The sequence below is a fragment of the Labeo rohita genome, chromosome 18 (assembly GCF_022985175.1).
Source record: "Labeo rohita strain BAU-BD-2019 chromosome 18, IGBB_LRoh.1.0, whole genome shotgun sequence".
Taxonomy (NCBI): Eukaryota; Metazoa; Chordata; class Actinopteri; order Cypriniformes; family Cyprinidae; genus Labeo; species Labeo rohita.
The window spans coordinates 14,157,669-14,179,834 of NC_066886.1; the positions used below are offsets into that span (position 1 = coordinate 14,157,669).

General features: G+C 38.7%; 1 protein-coding gene across 1 annotated transcript in view; it reads left to right on the plus strand.

Annotated features, from left to right (window-relative positions):
* Positions 1–415: 415 nt before the first annotated feature.
* The window catches only part of bcar1 (BCAR1 scaffold protein, Cas family member), a 108,701-nt gene continuing 86,950 nt past the window's right edge, over positions 416–22,166 (plus strand). Inside the window, 1 exon segment of the mRNA XM_051134573.1 lies at positions 416–849. Within this exon segment, the coding sequence (XP_050990530.1) occupies positions 838–849 (12 nt within the window). The 5' untranslated portion in view covers positions 416–837.

Below are 22,166 nucleotides of genomic sequence, written 5' to 3' on the forward strand. Positions count from 1 at the left end.
CGGTGTTTAGGCAAACGACTGTGCTCGGTGACGTCACCTTGCACCTCGGATCCAAACTAGCCGTTTTCTGAGGGTTATTACATAAATGCTTTTTTAACTGATAATGACATTTTAAGTTATGAAACTTGCAGGATGTATTAATCATACAAAGAATTTATAGGCATACTTGCAAATATTCTTTTGTATACTTGCACTAAATATTTTTGTAAGTGAGAGGGGACAATTAAAACAGGGCAGAGGACATTAAATAGGACAGTAGCACTGGATTGGCATAAGCGCATCGAATGTAAACACGCGTTATACAGTTCACAGCATATAATATAAACCATGCCGTGTTTATCCACACAGAGGTAACAGGAGACTATCCCTTTAAACAGAACTTGATGATTCCATCATAGGGAGAGCGAGCGAGCGAGCGAGCGAGCAGCGTGCTGGTTCGCTGTGCTACGAAGTGTCAGTGTACGCCACCGCAATACAGACAAACAGAAGCCAGGTCGTTCCATACTATACGGAAAAAACGAGCGAAGAAGCGTTTTCATTTTAACACAGCTATTTTATTAGTAGCCCAGCCGCAGCTCTCTGGAGAGGACGACTGAAACTGCGCAGCGCTGCCCGTGTGAGGTGGAGCGGAGGCACATCTGAAACATTCACATCAAACTTCTCACCCCATCGAGACGCGGATTGCACCCTTACTACCGACAACATGGAATAGAAACACACCAAGCGAAGCCTAACAGCACAAATTGATGTTTTCTGCTGAAAAACCGTTAGAGGGGAAGAAACTGGTCCGTTAAAATCAGCATCAGCTTTGTAGTGGATTGAAAGAAGGAGCTCAAGATGTCTGTACCGGTAAGTTCTTCAATTTAACCTTTGGTCTGATTCATCGCGATGTGGAAAAGTTACTGAACTGCTTGATAGTAACTTACATGCATTGTATTATTGGTCGCACAGATGTTGGTATGAAAGAATAGGCAGTTTGCTCTCGGTATTGCGCGCTGTGGTCATTTGCTATAAAGCAGCTGTTCAGGACAGTAGTGGTAGTGGACTGAATTTTTGCAGTTCCTTCAAGACAATACAAGAGCTGTGTGTCAAAACATAGTGGGCTGTCTACCTAGACAGCGTTTTTGGGCGTCATAGGCGCGTTCCGAGGATGCCCGAAATGGTGCGCCTGCCAGTGGTGCCCAAAAATGCGTTCGATATAGGCAGCTCACAAGGTTTTGACACACAACCTCGGAATAAATGAGCAGATGTACAAAAATAAGCGCACAAATAGAATGCAGAATTTCCTCATGAGAGGTTTCCATACCATTCCATTCCATTCCAAAAAAAAAAAAAAATAATAATAATAATAATAAAAAAATAAAAACTTAAATTAGCTACTTAAATCGATCAATCGCACCCCCACCTCATTTTTTAAATGACTGTTTTTTTCTTTGCAAAAAGTGTTACATTGCATTATGATTAACCCATATGTGACCCTGGACCACAAAACCAGTCATAAGTAGCAAGGGTATATTTGTAGCAATAGCCAAAAACACATTGTATGGGTCAAAATAATCGATTTTTCATTTTATGCCATATATATTTTGTAAATTTCCTACCCTAAATATATCAAAACCTAATTTTTGATTATTAATATGCATTGCATTTGTACAACTTTAAAGGCGATTTGAAGACTATTTATTTATTTATTTTTTCAAATAGTTGTATCTCGGCCAAATATTGTCCTATCCTAACAAACCATGCATCAATGAAATCCTTTTTTTAATACGAATTTCATATAAAGATATAAAAAATGGACCCTTGTGACTGTTTTTTTGGTCCAGGGTAATATATGTGAAGAACCTTATGACTTTTCACCTTTGGCCGTACAGCTTGTTGCAGCTTTTTTTTTTTTTTTTTTTTTTTTTTTGAGAAATCACCAAATTTGTCATTTTCTAAGATCTGGTCATATGTCTCTGTGCAATGGCCTCATAGAGCAAAAGGCCACTTAAAAGTAATTTTCTCTTGCAGCAATTTATGAATGCACAATGGATTTGTTTTGATGGATGCACAAAGTGGGTCCATACTTGTGTTAACATGTGGCATTGTAATCAGGAATTGGTAAATATTACTAATACTGTGCATATTCACAAGTAAACATGGTTGATCCTGAGGCAAAATCTGTTCCTGCACCATGGACCTGTTTCTTCCAAAAGAGTCCCAGTTCAGATCTCTCTATCGAGTCTCAACCTGTGAGACCTGTGTTCTGCCTCCCTGTTGCTTTTTGGCATCTCATTTCGACATACTGCAACACGATTTAATGTTTGCCCTCGCTGGCTGAAGTTAAGTGGAAGAAGTCAGTGGATTACTAATATGGGGCTGTGGAGGATGCGCAGCCCTGCAAAACATCATTGCGGATCCCTGTGGGAGGAATGAGGTTAATTTGCATGTCTTGGCAGCTTACCTATATATTTTCCCACTGCTGTTTTTAGGAGAACTGGCATCTTGATGATCTTATGAATAAGTAATAAAATCACTTCTGCTCTTTGCATCCGAGTCTCGGAAGGCCACCTCAGTGGTCTGTTCCTTGCTCAGTTTAACTCTTAAGATAATGCTCAGTGCCAGTGAGAAAGAAAAGTGTATGTTCAGATTCACCATCGCATGAGTACTGATGTCCCACGCCATTTTCAACAAACAGAAGCCAGATTGCTGTTTTTGCCCGGGGTGATCGAGCTTGATCGCAGCAGCTGTTCTACCACAAAGACGAGAGTATGGTTTGCTCGTCTTGTGCCTCGTTTTTCCATGCAACCGGTGTGATTCCGTTTACCTGAGACTAACAGATGTCACCAAGAAGTGAAAAACAAACAAGTGTAATGGCTGAAGCACTTTAATTTAGCGCTTGCAGCCTGTTTGCATCAGTAGGAAACCTGCAGGAGTGTCAGGATTGCAACCCACGTTGGTTTATTCATCAGGTCTGGGTTTAAATCCAAACTTCCTGACTTGTTTATTCAGTTCTTCAATCGATTCTGATCTGTTTGGGCACATTTCGGTTAAAAATATATATTTTGCTTAGAAATTTCATATGGGAACCTTCGAACTTGATATATTACAAAACTATGCAGTTCATTTAATATTTAACAGATATAGCAATCACCAAAAACTGATTTGTGGATGGTATAAGTATTTATTATTTAAAACATTTATTATAACATCACACAAAATTAATAACAAATAATACATTTTGACTCATTTTGACTACATTTGACTACATTTTGACTACATAAACTCTGAATTTGTAATTATTTAGCCGTATACAGCATTTTATAATTATGACATCTATTTATGACTTCAAACAGGTAAAATATTACTTTTTTTTTTTTTTTTTGCCATATTATTTAGAAAGAAAGCCTATGAAATTAGCCTAATCAGTGTAGAACCAGTGTTATTTTAGTATTATTTATATAATACTGTACATTTGTCTTAATATTTTGAATTAACTTTCACTTTAGATACTACCAGTCAAAAGTTTTTGAACAGTAAGATTTTTATTGCTTTTTGAAGAATTCTCTTTTGCTCATCAAGCCAGCATTTATTTGATCCAAAATACAGCAAAAGCAGTAATATTTTTTTTCCTATTTAAAATGATTGCTTTCTATTTGAATATATTTTAAAATGTAATTTACACCTGTGAAAGCTAAATTTTCAGCATCATTACTCCAGTCTTCAGTGTCACATGATCCTTTAGAAATCATTCTAATATGCTGATTTACTGTTATTATTAATTATCAATATTTAAATTAATTATTATTATTATCATTTTTTAAAACAGCTTAGTACATTTTTCAGGATTCTCTGATGAATAGAAAGATCCAAAAAGCAGTATTTAATTTGTAAAAACTAATACTTTTGTATTAATTTTTCTAACTTTCTATTCATCAGAGAAACCTGAAAAAAATCTACTCAGCTGTTTTCAACAAAATAATTATAATAATAATATTAATAATAATAATACATGTGTTTTGAGCAGCGTATCAGAATATTAGAATGATTTCTGAAGGATCATGTGACGAGTGATGAAGCTAAAAATTCAGCTTTGAAATCACAAGAATAAATTACATTTTAAAATATATTTAAATCGAAAAGAGTTATTTTAAAGAGTAAAAATATTTCAAAATGCTACTTTTTTTGCAGTACTTTGGATCAAATAAATGCAAGTTTGGTGAGCAAAGGAGACTTCTCTAAAAACATTAAAATCTTATTGTTCAAAAACTTTTGACATTTTGTTATCATTCATTTTTAAACAATATTTCTATATATAGCTTTACTTTTATTCCAGTTTAAGGTTTAGTAATTTTAGTATTCAAACTTAATGGAAGGATAGTATTTCTAACTTTGCAATTTAAAAGTTTCAAAGTCAATTTTTGTCATCTAATATTTATATGTTATTTTATTACAGCTTTATTTAAGTTAAGTTAAGTTTATTTAAGTTTAGCTAACAATATGAAGACGCTGTGTCCAGACATGCATGTCTCCATACATTTTCACTTGAATTCTGCAAGGGTGTATGGATGCATGCATACTTCCTTTAATACATAAATTCATAAGTTTGAGTTCTACACATGCTCGGCTTCATACATATTGATGGGTATTAATGTTTGGCTGTTAACGTCATTTGCCTCAGCTTCAGATCTTTATCCCGTCCCCTGGACGGCTCCCAGAGAGCGCGCACTACGACAGAAAGGCATGCATTTATTCCCCCCCACCGTCCTTCGGAGTTTTGCCGCGAGAGGTTAAATGCGACGCCAGCACGGAACGAGCTTGGTAGATCACTCTCAGACGCCTGACATTTGGTGCTTGTCATAGATGATACTCCACATACATATTAATAATGTTGGCTTAGGTGAGCTGTCGCATTTCAATCACCCAATAAAGACCTTTTGCTATTTGTATGCGTTGCCCTGGCAACTAGAGGCCACCAGCCTTCCACATTTGAGTTTCATTGGCAGCGTAACTCATAGTAAACAGCGTATAATGCTACACATGCCATGCATGAACAAGCACGACTCCAAAGACGAATTGCGACACGCGCTTGTGAATACGTCTGTAAATTCCTTTCAGAAATCCCACTATTTATGCTTGTCCTTGCATAGTAAGTGTCTCATCTCATAGACATTCTTGCCTACACGCAGTCACACATCAGCGGCCCCCTGCTTTGCCACTCCCGGCAGGCATCTTTATCCGTTTTTAGTGATTAAGGATGGCCATTTTTTGCTCAAATACACACACTCTTACACTGGACGCATCTTAATCCAGAGACCAGCTGACACGCTCATTAGTTTATTGCTTGTCAGCTCAGGAGAAAAATAGGAATGCTAGAAGCAGCTGCAGGTGAACGTATGATGAATGTGAATGTAAATATTAACGTTTATGTCACCTCAGGAGTCTTTTGACAAACAGCTCTTCGTATTCATCTGATTTAAATACCATTCGCATTAGTATGCGGTATATGTGTATATGTGTGAATATTCCTCATTCTCGTTTATGTCTTGGTATGTTGCACATGTATTTTGCATAAGAATACAAATGAAGAGAAAAATTGTGTTGTGTTTTCAGCATGATGTTGTTTGTAGTATGGAGAGTTGTATGTAAAGCATGAAAATTGAATTACCTTGAACAGCGCTCACATTCCTCTGCTGAACTTCATCAATCACCAGATCTATCTATCTATCTATCCTTATGTCTGTTATTCTATCTACAGTTCTGTCTGTCTCTATCTATCTATCTATCTATCTATCTATCTGTCTGTCTGTCTGTCAATTTCTATTCATTTCTATTTTTCATTTCTGTTTTTCATTCTATCTATCATTCTATCTATCATTCTATCTATCTATCTATCTATCTATCTGTCTGTCTGTCTGTCTGTCTGTCTGTCTGTCTATCTATCTATCGGTCTGTCTGTCTGTCTGTCCATCTATCTATCTGTCCTTATGTCTGTTATTCTATCTACAATTCTGTCTGTCTCTATCTATCTATCTATCTATCTATCTATATATCTATCTGTCTGTCTGTCAATTTCTATTCATTTCTATTTTTCATTTCTGTTTTTCATTCTGTCTATCTATCTATCTATCTATCTATCTATCTATCTATCTATTCTGTCTGTCTGTCTGTCCATCTATCTATCTATCCTTATGTCTGTTATTCTATCTACAATTCTGTCTGTCTCTATCTATCTATCTATCTATCTATCTATCTATCTATCTATCTATCTATCTATCTATCTGTCTATCTATCTATCTATCTGTCTACCTGTCTGTCTGTCTGTCAGAACAATAGAACATTAGGATGATAGATAGATAGAGGGATAGACGGATGGACTGATAGATAGATGGACGGACAGACAGAGAGAGGGATAGACAGACAGATACTGTAGATTGATGGATTGATAGATAGATAATTGGTAGATAGATAGATTGATGGATAGATAAATAGATGGACGGACGTATGGACAGACAGACAATCAGACAGATAGATAAATCTATCTACCGTCTGTCTGTCTATCAATCGATCTATCTATCTGTCTGTCTGTCCCTCTCTCTGTCCGTCAATCTATCTATCTGTCCATCCATCTATCTGTCTGTCTATCTATCTATCTATCTATCTATCTATCTATCTATCTATCTATCATTATTCTCTCCGTCTATAATTGCTGCAGACCTTCAAACCAATTTTGCTTTACATTTACTTTTTCGAGTTAAAAACTACAGTAATATGAATTTGTTTGCATTTTCAATTCAGTTCTAAATGGTTTGTGTATTTGCAAAAATACTGTATATTCACATGATGGAGTAAAGAGAGTGCCTGTCTGATATAGTGTAATAAAAGAATGCAGGGTATGGAATTTGTGCTTTTATGTGCAATGATAGGAGCAAGGCTGCAGACTGGCAAACAAACAGATCACTTCTAAAAGATACTCTCTGGCTGGTTTTCTTTGTCTGAATATAGCTTCACCAGCCTCTTTATTCTCGCCAAATGCTTTTCATCCTTTTTTCTTCTTCATCTGTTTTTCTCTGTCCTTCATCTTTTGTCACTCTAAAGGTTCATGTGGCTTCTTTTTGTTTTTAATTTTAGTTTTCTTGCTTTTAACAGTCTGTGTGTGTGCGCATACGTGCTTTTGTGTTGCAAAGCTTTTTTGCTGTTATATTTGCAGCAGCGGGGGACATACTAAGTGTGAAATCCAAGTAGGCCCCTTATGATTTCAAAAGCCGGTGTCGTTTTACTCACCCTGGCGTTGACTGTTCTGCAGACGACCGCTCTCAGCTGGTTGGGAGGACACATGCCGGTCCTCACGGGACCTAAAAGAGTCACGGTAAACACGTCTCCTCTAAACAAGTCACAAGTCCCCCTCCTCTTGACCCCAGGGTGTTTAAAGTGTAGCATCTTGTTTCTGTGTGTCAGACGGGCAGGACTGGATGCACGGCCCTCTCTAGAGTTCTGTTTATGCTGCTGTTTAAGTCGTCTGTGTGTGTCAACGTGGCTTGGCTGTGCTGAGTCGCTAATGAAACGCAGGGCTTTTTCACCGTGATGATTTGAACTCAGTGTAACCCGCTCTTTTGTTCCACTGCCCTGTAAATCTCTTCCGTCAGCATTAGAAGGGGGAGGAGAGGGGATTATGTGTGTGCGCGTGTCTGTGGATGGAGATTATGTTAGGTGTGTATGTGTAAAATTTGCATGTCTCGTATTCATGTTTTGTGTTGAGTGATTGTGTTGGTAGACAAAGAGAGAGATGGTGTTGCGCATATTTGTTCTGCAGCTCGATGGACGCTGGATTCTGATGTGGATCCTCATTATAGTGCAGCTGTGAGAGTGAAAGGGAGATAGAAAAACAAGCGAGTGTAGTTGTGTGCACGTGTCTGTTTTTGCCACTGCCTGTGCCAAATCGTCCCGTCGCCACCGTCGTAAATCTGCTGGCTGATGTGCGCCGTGGTCATATTAATGGAGCGCCATCAATCACACCGAGCTGTCTGAGATTAGACTGTATGTGCACGATGGGATGGGGGAGGGAACTGTACCTACAAGTGAACCTGACAGAGACATCTGTTTAGACTAGATCAATTCAACTAAAACCAGTCCACATAATCTGAGCCTGGCCCAGTTCAGTCTAGTCCAGTTTAGCTAAACCCAGTCAGTTAAACTTAGATAAGACTAGAACAATCAGTTCACCTTATCTGAACCCAGTCAGAGTTGCATGCCCAGTGAAACCCAGCCTAATCCAGTCCAAGATAGCTAGACCAAGTAAGGTCCAGTTTAGTGTGCCCAGTTCAGTCCAGATTCGCTATGGCCAGTCCAGCTGTACTCAGCTAAACTCAGTGTTGTCCAGTGCAGTTTAGTAAACCCAGTTGTACTACTTTAAACCCAGTCTTGATCAGTCCAGTCAGGTCCAGTTTAGCATGGCCAATTCAGTCCAGATTAGCTAAGGCCTGCCTAGTAGTACTCAGCTAAGACCAGTCAAGTCTAGTCAAGTTTAGCTAAACCCAGTCAGCTCCGGTTTTGCATGCCTAGTTCAGTCCAGATTAGCTAATGGCAGTCCAGCTGTACTCAGCTAAACACAGCCTAAATCAGTCCAGTTTTGCTAAACCCAGTCATGTCAAGTTTATCATGGCAAGTTCGGTCAAAGTAACTATGGCCAGTCCAGTTTATCTCAACTAAGTCCAACCCAGTCAGGTCCACTTCAGCTATGCCGAGTCCAGTAATACTCAGCTAAAACCAGTCAAGTCATGTCAAGTTTAGCTAAACCCAGTCTGGTCCAGTTTAGCATGCCCAGTTCAGTCAAATAAGATAAAACCAGTACAGTTGTACCACTCTAAACCCAGCCTAGATTAGCTAAGGTCTGTCCAGTTTATCTCAACAAAAACTGACCCAGACAGGTCCAGTATGGCGTGTTCAGTTCAGTCCAGATAAACTAAGGCCATCCAGTGGTACTCAGATAAGACCATTCAAGTCTAGTCAAGTTTAGCTAAACCCATTCAGGTCCACTTTAGCATTTTCAGTTCAGTCCGGATTAGCTAAAGCCTTCCAGTGGTACTCACATAAAACCAGTTAAGTTTAGCTAATCCAAGTCAGGTTCAGTTTGGCATGCCCAGTTCAGTCCAGATTAGCCAAGGCCAGTCCAGTGTATCTCAACTAAACAGACCCAGTCAGGTTCAGTTCAGCATGTTCAGTTTATTCCAGGCTCAGTGTGGCGTGTTCAGTTCAGTCCAGATTAAGGTCACTCCAGTGGTACTTAGCAAAGACCAGTCAAGTCTACTCAAGTTGAGCTAAACCCAGTCAGGTCCTGTTTAGAATACCCAGTACAGTCCAGATTAGCTAAAGCCAGTCGAGTTTATCTCAACTAAAACCGACCCAGTCAGTTCCAGTCTAGCATATTCAGTTCAGTCCATATTAGCTAAGGCCAGTCAGGTCTAGTCAAGTTTAGCTAAACTCATTCAGGTCCAGTTTAGCATCACCAGTTCAGTCCAGATTAGCTAAAGACAGTCTAGTAGTACTCAGCTAAGACCAATCAAGTCTAGTCAAATTTAGGTAAACCTAGTCAGGTCCAGTTTAGCATCACCAGTTCAGTCCAGATTAGCTAAAACCAGTCCAGATTATCTCAACTAAGATTCACCCAGTTCACCCTAGTTTTGTTAAACTCAGTCAGGTCCACTATAGTGTGCTCGGTTCAGTCCAAATTAGCTAAGGCCAGTCCGGTATATCCCAACTAAAACTGACCCAGTCCACTTTAGTTTTGCTAAACTTAGTCAGATCCAGTATAGTTTCTCCAGTTTTCAGTTCCGATAATCTGAGACCAGTCCAGTTGTACTCAGCTAAACCCAACCCAGTCCAGTGCATTTTAGATAAACAGGTGGAGTTTATTTCGGCTAAGGCCTCTCAGTTCAGTCCAGTTTTAGCTAAGGCCAATCCAGTTCAACTCCGATAAGCCCAGACCAGTCCAGCCCAGCTCAAACAGAGCCAGGCAATCTGCAGATTGATCGCCCTCTGAATTGCAGAGTATCTTGGCAGTGATGAGTGATGAAGTGAAAGGGTCAGATGAAGAGCAGCAGCCAGGAGAGAGGGGGGTGGAAGAGAAAGAGACACAATTGGGACTAGAACTGGAAAAGTCAAGTGTAACGGCCTCTGGAGAACTAGAAAATCATATGAAAGTTGAAAAGAGAAAGACAGAACGGCAACACGAGAGCAGGGTTGCAGTGAAGGACACAGAAGAAGAGGAAAGTCACCACAAAAGGCTTGGAAAAAAGATAATAGTAAGCACAGAGGAAGAGAAATGAAAATTTTGAGGTATGAAGATTACAGAAGATGATGTATGTGGACTACAGGCAGAAAAGACCATCAATTTGTATACTCTGGGTGTTATCCAGTGTTTTGTTTAGTACTATTTATATATTATTTATATTTCATTTCAGCTTTAAAACTAAAGCTATTAAAGTTTGCTAACTGAAATGGTTAATAATAACAGCACTGCTCCTGTCCTTATGAACCTCTCCACAGGGCATGAGCATGACATCATCAGTATCCGCCTGTGTTTTAATGAACCTCCCTGTCTGGATGCTCATTAAGGACGTGTGAGTGTAGAGCACCTCAATCACATCCCCTCAGCCGTGTATGTCCTTATGAGTGTGTACGTGAAATATATTGTATATGCACATGGGAACTCTTAATGCTAATGAGCGTGCTTGAGTGAGTGTGTGGCACTGATGTGCGAGTGTGCGCCTCTTATTTGATGTGCCTAAGCCGCACTGCAGCAGCATGAAGAGGCTGTAATCTTTAGTTGAAGTCCGCTAATCCACGTGAAGGTTAACACTGCACTGTATGTTGCATTCCTTAAATTAAAGCAACAGCATTTTATGTGTTGGAATGCCGGAACTCAATTTTGTAATTGATGGATGAGGCGGATTAATCAACTACGCAACGTATTAACTACATTCCAGGTTTCTATATCCGACCTCCAGGACAATCCGGGGTCATTTAGTGGCATGCAAATAACGTACGGCGTATGCTAACACTCGAAGCTATTAGAATCAGGGTCCCACGGATAAACAGCAAGCATAATGCATAATTAATGTAATTTATTTCACTCTAGCGCTGGAATAGATTAGGGCTGCCCTCTTTGATTCGGCTTGACCTCGTTCATCACCTCTCCGTGGTTCTCCTTGAGGAAGCGTCTCATTGGAAGTCGCTGCGGATGTGTTCTTGCTCCTGTTGACCTTTTCGATGATGGAACTTGTGAGGTGTGATTGGGGATTTAGGGAGAGAGAGCACGAGAACGAAAGGTGAGAGAGAGAGAAGAGGTGATGGGAGAGAGCGAGACAAAACGAGAGACAGTTTCGAAAGTGGGCGACTCCATTTCGCACAGCTGCTAAATGTGACCTTTCTGTAGACTGTTGTCCCTCTTCCTCATCAATGCAGTGCAGCGGATTAAAGTTGCATCAGCTGCAGCACGCCGCTAACCCAATGTTGCATCTCTTTTTCCGCTAGAGGGGCGACCTTTAAGCAGCTTGTTGCCTTTTTAATGCCGACGCCAGTGAGCCACGCTTGCAGAAGGATAATAAAGGAACGTTGCACGTTATTACTCCAGCTTTGCGGTAAAAAAAGTCATTTGTAGGCAACAAAGAAGCTTGATGTGAAAGAAAATTGATTTTGAAGATTGGCTTTCGATCTCTTGTAGGACTTTGCTGCTCTTGGTTTTGTAGAGTGGCCAGCGACAGCTGGGATCTTGCTTTTGTGCCACTGTTTGGAGATTAGCATTGGTTCTTTATTAACAGTCCCATTACAGCTCACATACATTGTCAAACACACTGCATACTTAGAATAAAAATCTCTCTCACTTGAATGACAGTGTATTTTCCATGTTTATGATCAAGAATCTGGCATTATGGAAACCTGTTTCTGTTTCTGTCATTGACAGATTATATATATCGCAATGTTTTGTTTTCTCCTTATTGTGATTTTATCAAAATGTGACTTAATTTTTCACATTAACTTATTTCACAGTTGCAATTTGTTTCTCTTTTGTTTCTAATTGACTGTTTATCATAGTTTAATCAGTTATTTTACAATGTGACATGGCAGTTGCTATTTGTGTCTCATAATTGCGACTTGATTGTCATAATGTTGTGACTTGCAAAATCGTTACTATTGTTGTTGCAAGGCATTTTTGTAGCTTAATCTTTGCTTTTTATTTCTGATAATTTTGACTTTAATTCTCATAAACTTTATTGTAATTGTAAAATGTTCTTCTCATTGTGACTTTTTTATTTTGTATTTTAATTTTTATCTGACAATTACCTGCTTTATTTTTTATTCCAAGATGGAAACGAGCTTCTATGGAAGCCAGTGAATAAAAAAATTTAAAAAGGTAATTGCAACTTTTTATCTCATTATTCTTATTATTATTTTATCTCATTTTTCTCCTCTCAATTGCAAGTTTAAATCTTGCAATTCTGACTTTTTTCTTGTAAGATATATCAACATGCAGTTATGAATTTTACCTCAGAATTGCGTGATATATACTCGCAATTGCAAGTTATACATTTACAATAGCGAGATATAAACTCGAGTTTATCTCGCAATTTTGACTTTATTTCTCGCAATTGTGAGTTTATATCTCAGTTCTAAGAAAAAGTCAGAATTGTGAGATACAAACACGCAGTTCTAAGAAAAAAAGTCTAAATTGTGCAATTCTAATTCTATTTTGACTTACTTTTTACTTGCAATTTGAGTTTATATCCCCACAATTCTGACTTTATTTCTCACATTTCTAACTCTGAATTGCAAGTTTATATCTTGAAATTCTGACTTTATTACTCACAATTGAGTTTATAGCACAGTTTTGAGAAAATGTCAGAACTGCGAGATACAAAGTTCTAAAAAAAAAGTCAAAATTGAGAGTTTATATCCCACAATTCTGACTTGCAATTCTGACGTTCTAACTCGCGAGTTTATATTCCGCAATTTTGAGGGAAAAAGTCAGAATTGCAAGTTTATATCTTGAAATTCTGAATTTATTACTCGCAACTGCGAGATTATGTCCCACAATTCTGACTGTATATCTCGCAATTCTAACTTATTACTCACAATTGCAAGTTTATATCACAGTTCTGAGAAAAATAAACAAGAAATAAACTCACAATTGCAAGACACAAACACGCAGTTCTAAGAAAAAGTGAGTGTATATCTTACAATTCTGAATTATTTTTACTTACTTTTTACTCGCAATTGTGAGTTAATATCCCGTAATTCTGACTTTATATCTCAAAATTCTGATTTTATTACTCGCAACTGCAAGTTTATATTCCACAAAATCAGAACAAAATCGAAAAAAGTCAGCATTGCGAATTTTTATCTTGCAGTTTTGACTTTATATCTCGCAATTCTCACTTCATAACTTGCAGTTGCGACTCGAGTTTGTCACGCAATTCTGAGAAATAACGTCAGAAGTATAAGTTTATATCGCGCAATTCTGAATTTAGTATTCGTAATTTTGAGAAAAAAAAGTCAGAACTGCAGGATAAAAAAAATCGCAGTTGCCTTTGTTTATTTTTTATTCAGTGGCAGAAACAGTCTTCCATAGGCTTCTATCAGTTTCTTGATGTACGAGCTGTTTATATGTGCTGATGTTTTTCTTCCTTTATAAGGTCCTTGTGTGAGTGTGTGTGTGATAGCATGCTAGTCTCAGGAGGGAGTAGCTATTACACAGTTTATGTGCTATAGGAATGCTGTACTTCCTGTAGCAAACTCAGTGCGCTGTATAAGAATCCCAGCATGATCTCCGGAACGCTTCTAGCCAAACACTGCAAACTCATCAGTTAACATTAATGAACCACAGCTGGCTTTTATAGATATACCTGCTGGACATTCATACTCTCACAACCTAGTTCTTCTCTCCCACAGTTTATCTAATGCGTCTTTATTAGAGTTGCTCATGTGTGCTGATGTGAGACTGGTTTGGGTCCAAAAGGAAGACTTCAGTTCCACAGTAAGGGACATGTTTGGTGCAGTGGTCATTTTTCAAATTATGGTCTCTTGGTCCATGATTGTATTGACTGAGTCTATTCAACTGGTCTTTTAGGTGATACGTAGGATGTTCATGCTCTGCTGAATGCGGAGATGTGTGTCAGTACAGGTGGCCTGTAGATCCAATGAAGCAGGTAAATGATGGGTTTCAGATAGAGGCAGCGTTTATCAAGGTCTTTAATTTACATAGCAGGTGGAGGCCCCGGGTTCATCCCCGTGGCTCATGGATCATTGCTAGGCTTGGCAACAAATGAAGGTAACCAATGTGGCCAATTGCAGACTGGTAAAAGAAGGCCTTGTTCTTCATGACATGAAAGGTTTGCCATCTGGGCCCCCTACCTGGATTTTTCCTGGTGTTTGAATTTAGCTACATGGCTGAGGGACTCCTAGTGTTCCTGGAGGTCTGGAAAGCTTATCGTCTGTTTAGTCCCATTTGAAGCAAAATTTATCCCCAAGAAGCTTTTGCACTTGGGTTGGTCCGACTGATATGTATAAAGTCGTGTAGTGAACCACTGATGTCATATGGAGTGACAACAAATATCTTAATTTGTGAAAATATCTTAATTTGTGTACTGAAGATGAACAAAGGTCTTATGGGTTTGGAACGACATGAGGGTGAGTAATTAATGACAGAATTTTCATTTTTGGGTGAACTAAACCTTTAAGAAGGTGAATGTTAATGTATGTGGGACTGTTGATGGACAGATCTACAGTGTTCAGAGTCTGAGGAAAAGCTTCTGTTCTTGTCCCGTGCCCCTTTGCCCTGTTGCCTGGGCAGGTAATCTGCTCAACTGCCATGTGAATTGGGTTTGAACTGGGAGGGCAAGCAATTTACTGCTCATTCGCAGACCGTTCCCCAGCTTATGAGAAAAAAAGAGGGGGATGGGGTTGAGGAAGATGAAAAGGAAAAGAATGGATTAGATAGAAATGGAGAGTAAAAGATAGAGGATGAGATGAGAAAAATAGAGGAGATGGAACCAGTAGAAGAAATATGAAGTGAAAAGTAGGGATTGTGAAGAAGTAATATATGGGAAGAAAAGAAAGTCAAGCATGTGAGACAGAAGGCTGTAGGATCTGTTTGTATGAGAGGCTCAAAGCTTTGTTGATATGATGGTTGTACCACCTGTAAAGGTTCCAAGATTCCCAATGTTTTCCTGTATTCAATTTCATTTACTTTTCAGTGGATAAACAACATTTGAGTCATGAGTTGTTTTTATTGTGCATGATTATTTTGACATTTCTATTGCAAAACAGTATCCCTTAAATGTTTCTGCAACGCTAGTGTAATGTTATGTATAGGTTCTGTCCCTGAATGTTGTTGGAAAGCTATTTCGCAGACTTTTGGACCGCCACACTGGAATGCAGGCTTCCAGTTCCTCTCTTTCTCACTTTTTCTCTCTCCCCCAATTCCTTTTTCTTTCTTTTCCAGACTGCGTCCAGGAGCTCTGGGCTTTGGAAACTCCGAGAAGCCAACGTGAGTCTGGGCTAGAGTGCTGTCATGTCAACAGCCACTGTGCTGCTAATATACACACAGGCACCTCAGCACTCGATCATTTCATCGGCCCCCAATGCCACAGGCTTCACCCTAGCACTCGGGATAGCTGTTGTGTCATGGAACAGCTTCCTGTGTCACATATCAGGTTCCCAAGGAACAATCCCATATTTAAAATTTCTTTTAATTATTTTTAGCATTTGAGTAGTGTAGAGGATCTGTGATAGTATCTTTCCAGAGTTGCATGAATTGCACAGCTGTCATAGTCGGAAAGGATAAAATGAAAATCGCAGCATTAAAAGAGGATAATTCTGAATATATTTATTTAAAGTAAGATGTTTATAGTAATTAGGCTGTGGGCATTTTTGAAAGCCTTGTCAGAGGCTTGCCTCAACTAAGGCCTTGGTAGATGTCCAGAGATAGACAGAGAGAACAGTAGAGTTACACACAGTTTGCATTCTTGCGTTTAAAAACAACAAGCAATGTGAATGCAAACATAAAACATGTCTATTTTTAACTAGACATTCTCATGCTATGAAAACACTGAGTGCGAAGGCAGAATTACTTGAGGTTTTGTAACTATACACTTGTCACATCCCAGCTTGTTTTCTGTTATTGTTTACTTCTGATGGTCGTGTGTCTGTAGCACCTGGCTTATTCTCCTATACTGCCTTAAAGCTTCATAACACAAGATCATCCCTCTTCAGGATTTGGTTTAGATAAGGACACAGGCTATTCTGATATTGTTTGTACCTATACGATCACACTACAGAAGATATAGAATTGATTAGATACAGCAGCCAGTACGCTCACATGTGATGCCCAGTAGAGCAGTGTTGTTTGTGCGCAGTGGGATGTCTTAAAGGCTCGTCCTCAGAGAGGAAAGAGGCATAGAGTGAAAATGAAATGAACAATCCTCACTCTTTCACAGCGTATATCATCCATCTGCCTCTTTATGATGGATTTAACATGTGCATTCACACTAAATATGATTAGCCAACAAATTAACTATTAATTACCATCACCCTGAATCACTAATGAGTTACATTTCACAAAATACAGAGCTAGGGTTTTCTACCACAGGGTCCATTGTTTTATATTTTATTTGAAGGGGACATCAGATGCCCATTTACTAGGGATGTAACGATATTATCAATATAAAACTTGGTCACATAAATTCTAACATGAAAGGTCTTTAAAGTTGTGTTTTGGGCCATTAGGCTTTGGCACAGTATCTGTCAAACGAACTAATGCATGTGCTGTGTATTTAGCGCATGTTTGGGAACGCAACGGCCACCAGTTTTGCTTTATTTTCACGGCAGATGATTGTAGTATTTCAATAGATTTGTAGTGAGATGCGTTTTTGTAAGCCTCTTTTCACTGAAGCTGGAGTTTTCCTTCAAAATAAAAGCTCCACTGCCGTTTGCATCAAAATAAAACCTTAAAAATGCAGTATGAATATCAGCTAGTGGTTTAAATGGGTACTGCAGTCCAAATTCATAATATCTCTTTCAAGTGTAGAAATTAGGAAAGAAGTATTGTAATTTCCCTGCTGTAGTGTAAAGCAAAAAAAAATAAACCTTTGAAATATTAATTAGAATTTATTTCACAGTGCAGTTGTTTTACAATATATAGCTATTACTGTCATAGAAATAATAATAATATGAAATTGTTATCATTATATTTTAAAACCAATGTGACAGTATATCACAACTAAAAAGAGGGTTGAGTCCCCATTAAAGTTCATGGAACAAGTCAATTCACTGACTTCTTTTCTGACATAAGTTTTCTTAGTTAGAAACACAGGTTGGAGCTCCTAATTTTGAACTCTCAACGTGCATTAGATAGAAGAATTTAACTTTAAAATGTACAAAATTTGTTTTTTTTCCAAGTCTTCATTTGCTGTTTTTTTTTTTTTTTTTAAATATTGCAATAAATATATTACGGATAATCTTACACCCTACCATTTTCCACAAGTTGGTATGATTCTTTAGGGTCTTCATGAATTGTCTGCAGCATACTTTGTTTAAAATTTCTCAACACCCTTTTTACCTTGTCAAAAAAAGCTCTGTTCACAGTGAGCCAATTCGGTGCATGTCTCTTTAAATGCTAATGAGCTCTGCTCACCCAGCCTCTTCTATTTTTTCCCTAATGAGCTCTGCTCACCCAGCCTCTTCTATTTTTTTTGTGCATATGGTGATGCGTTACCATCATGAACAAAACTAATGCGTCCTCAGTGACTCTAATGTTGGGAGAAAATGAATCTTATGCCTGTTTTACACTTCTTATCCAAAAGTATTCACACTGGAAGCATTTATACAGTGCTTGCAATGTGAAAGCGGCCTTATGTTTACTTTTACATCCAACTACAAAGACGTTTTTGCTACAGCTGCTCGAATGTAGAAAAAATGGTAGACAGCGTACAACTGGCTGAGGACGAAAATATGCTAATACGGGATAGTCTGTCAGTGGCCGTGGGTGGGGCCTAAACAATATGATGTCATACTGCTTAGAAAATCAAAACAGCTTGATAATTGAGACTGCTTAGGTTTTTGGGGATTAAAAAAAAGGAGTGAATTAATTTTTATTATTGTAGGGTGGTTGTGTCCACAACAATGTTTAGACACATTTATTTTCAAAAACCATGTAGAAGTCAATTTTGCATCCGTGGAAAAAATACTTTGTGAAGAGGTTTGGCACAGCTGACCAGTCCTTTTCTCTTCTGTTTAGTGAGCGGTTGCTCTCACCAGCTGAATATGGCCTTTGAACTGTGTTTGCTGACTAACCGGTTTGTGTTTTAATGTCTATTTGATGGCAGATTGATGGTGTGTGTTAGGATGTGTTTTACGTCTGACTGATGTGTTTGTCAGTGAAGGTGCTAAGGCTCTCATATGCACACTCACACACACGTATATCCGTTTGCCGTTGACACCGATGGATCTGGTGGTGGCACCAGCTGGGAAGAGGTATTGTTCTGGTCTCCTGCGTGTTTCCTCTTCCAGCTCGCTGAGCTGGCCATTTTACACTCTGTCATGTGTGTGTATGTGATGAAATAAATGGATTGTAAATATTTATTGGCGATGAATACAGCGACAGGCTCTGAATCGCTGTCTGTGTGCTGCAAACCTGTCATCACATTTGATAGTCTCTCGATGGGACCAAGACCCTCAGAGGAGCTTTGAAAAACCACTATGTGATTGAGCAAAAATGAATCTTGGGAATCAGCTGTCTTTTGCCGAGTATCACAAGACTATGATTTTGATTGAACTACACTAAATGTGTGAGATACAGGAATAGAGGGAGAAAAGTAATTGAATTCTTAATCCAACAACTTATGTTCTCCAAAAAACAGTTTTTAGTACACATACAGTTTCTATTCACTAGCAAAAATAGTTATATTGTGATACATATGATTTTGATCATACCACCCACCCTTGTGTGCTTGTGCGTCTTGCTCAGATCAGCCATTTTCCTGATCGATATCGTTATTGATCACGTTTTCTCATTTGTCCGCTTCAGTCATGAGCTGAGCTGAGCTTTGGATTTGAGTGTTGTGGTTGGCGCTCAGAACTTCCTCCAATCATATGGCTTCTTATCAGGATTTTATCTCCTGTTCTCAAAGAGGGAATCAGACAGACCTTAGACAGTCTTGCAGAACTTCGATTATCTAGGACAGGGCCCACAGGGAAATCTTTCTCCACTGGATTACAGCTCAGAGGTCGTTCATTGCTCATCTGTGGACAAAGCAGAAAACAGCAGTCCAGAACAAACACAAACACTGGGAAGATGGCCTTCCCTGAGATGAAATAATGCAGAACAGCTTTGGTGAAATGACACTCTATCATATCACTTGAATCTACTCGAGTTCTAATCTATCGATAGATTTCTATTCATTACAGAAATAAATCGATATCTATCTGTATATACATATATAGGCATATATATATACACGTACTGTTTAAAAGATTGGTGAGGCATTTTCTGTCTTTTATGAAGGTTATTTATATCTTTTGCTTACTTTATATGATTTTTCTGCCAGTTAGATATCAAGTATGGGTTTCCAAACACTCCTTCTGCAAATATTGTAATAATCCAGTGAGGTTTTTCAACAGATGGTACAGTCCACACAGAGATCTGATGTCACCATCACTGAGTCAGTCTGGGATTACATAAAGAGACTGAAGCAAATCCATAAAATTACTGTGGCAAATTCTAAAAAAGCTTGGAACAGCCTTCATGCAAACTACTGATGGTGAGCCCTTATGCAGGCTTGCAAATGGAATGTTTAGAAATCAAATATTAATAGATCCTACCGTCGCACTAAAACAAAAGATTATAATTAACTGTCTTCAAGCAAATTATGTTGTGAAGCATCCAATTTGCTTAAAGGGTTAGTTCATCCAAAAATAAAAATTCTTTCATTAATTACTTATCCTCATGTCATTCCAAACCTGTAAGACCTTTGTTCATCTTCAGAACACAAATTAAGATATTTTTGATGATATCCGAGAGTTTTTTTTACCCTGCACAGACAGCAATGCAACTGACACGTTCAAGGCCCAGAAAGGCAGTAAGGACATCATTAAAATAGTCAATGTGACATCAGTGGTTTAACCTTTTTGTGTGCAGGAAAAGCAAAAATAATGACTTTAATCCACAATTTCTTCTCTTCCGTGTCCTTCCACATATTCACAAGAGTACCATAACAAATGCGTATGCATTCCTCTGCTTGCAAACAAGGCGCAGCGCATCCAGGTTCTACATTAAATCGTGTGCCGAAGACTGAGAGGGAAGAGAAGAAATTGTTGTAATAAAGTCGTTATTTTTGTTTTCTTTGCACATAAATATTCTCGTAGCTTCATAAAATTAAGGTTGAACCATTGATGTCACATGGGATATCTAGGGACTCCTAGTGTTCCTGGAGGTCTGCTCTGAAACCAGAAAGTCTGGAAAGCTTATTGTGTGTTTGGTCCCATTTTGTAGCAAAATTTAGGCACAAGAACCTTTCGAACTTGGTCCTGTTAATATGCAAGCCGTTACTTTTGTTTTCTTTGTGCACAAAAAGTCATAAAATTACAGTTGAACTACTGATGTCACAAGGACTATTTTAATGATATCCTTACTACCTTTCTGGGCCTTGAATGTGGTAGTTGCATTGCTGTCTATGCAGGGTCAGAAAACTCTTGGTTTTCATCAAAAATATCTTAATTTGTGTTCTGATGATGAATTAAGATCTTATAGGTTTGGAATGAAATTAATGAATTTTCATTTTTGAGTGAACTGTCCCTTTAAGTTTCATTACTATCTAAAACCAGTCTCCATAGTGGTTAATAATGCTTTTAAACATTGTGATTTACTTTTGTGCTGGTCAGACTGGAGGAGGAGCGTTGTGGGCTGATGTGTGTTTCCTTATCATCATCATCTCTCCATCTCTCAGTGGTCCTGCACTGGGCATGCTCACTCAATTCCATGTTACGGGTCAGGAAATGGCTATTCCTTTATCCTGACTGGCTGCTGAATAGACTGTACTTGTGTGTATATCTGAGATACATGCTAGCGAATGCATGCATGCGTATGTGGTGTTTTGTTATGCGCGTGTTTGTGTGCTCAGACGAGGGCTTGTTAAGGGAATTTTGCTGGAATGCTAATCACATGCTCACTAATGGACACGGAGAAGAGTAGGCAATGCCCCGTTGACTACAGAACAGCTAGATAAACAAATGCAGAGAGAGAAGGAGAGGCCACCTAATGTGCAGTGCCTAACTCAAAGTCTGAAAACACTTAAAACACAACTATAATGTTATGGTTTTTCTGGGTAAATGCAAGTGTTTATGTTAACTTTTGCATATTATTATATTAGATATATAACTGCTCTAGGTGATGCACGATGCCTGTTTTAGTAATCAGACTTTGCCTTGTCAATATTTTTGGTTTGCAAGTATGCATATTCACTTAGCATGAAATGTTTCAGTGGTCTGTGCTCATAAATCAAAGCAGTTTTTATTTTCAAAGTTATGATGAACAGTTGTTCCTAAGTGTTGGCTCACTCTGTTCTCCAGCTCCTTGAGTCTTGAATACCCATCATTCTCGGACCGAAGGGATGTTGTGCTGCTGCCTCCAGTAGCAATCCATTAGAGCGGACGTATGCCTCCCTAATGGAGAAACTTCAGGAGGCAGAGATTCCTACAGATGGGGAAGTTGTGTGCTTGTGTTTTCACAATGCCCTCACTCAACTCTCTAAATCCATTATCCAAATGTAGGTCATTTTGGCGAGAAATTGTCTCATGTGTCGTGACATGTTTTTCATGCTCCGCCCACTCTCAAGCCTCAAAGCCAAATGAAAAAATAGCCCGCATTAAGACATACAGACACATCAAGTGGAAGGACCGGGACTGATGGTGGCATTTCCATGTGGCCAGATAAAGTTCTTCTTCAATTCCATCCTGACAGAAATGAGACTGAGATAGCTGCATGTGTGAAAGCGCTTTGATTGGGTTTCATCTGATCCAGACATTATTTCTCCTTGAGTGGACTTGGGAATAAAGCGGGGCTGATGGGTCTTTCCTGGCATTTTGCTGTCAGTGGAGCATGTCTGCATATAGATTTGTGATTAAATGGTGCA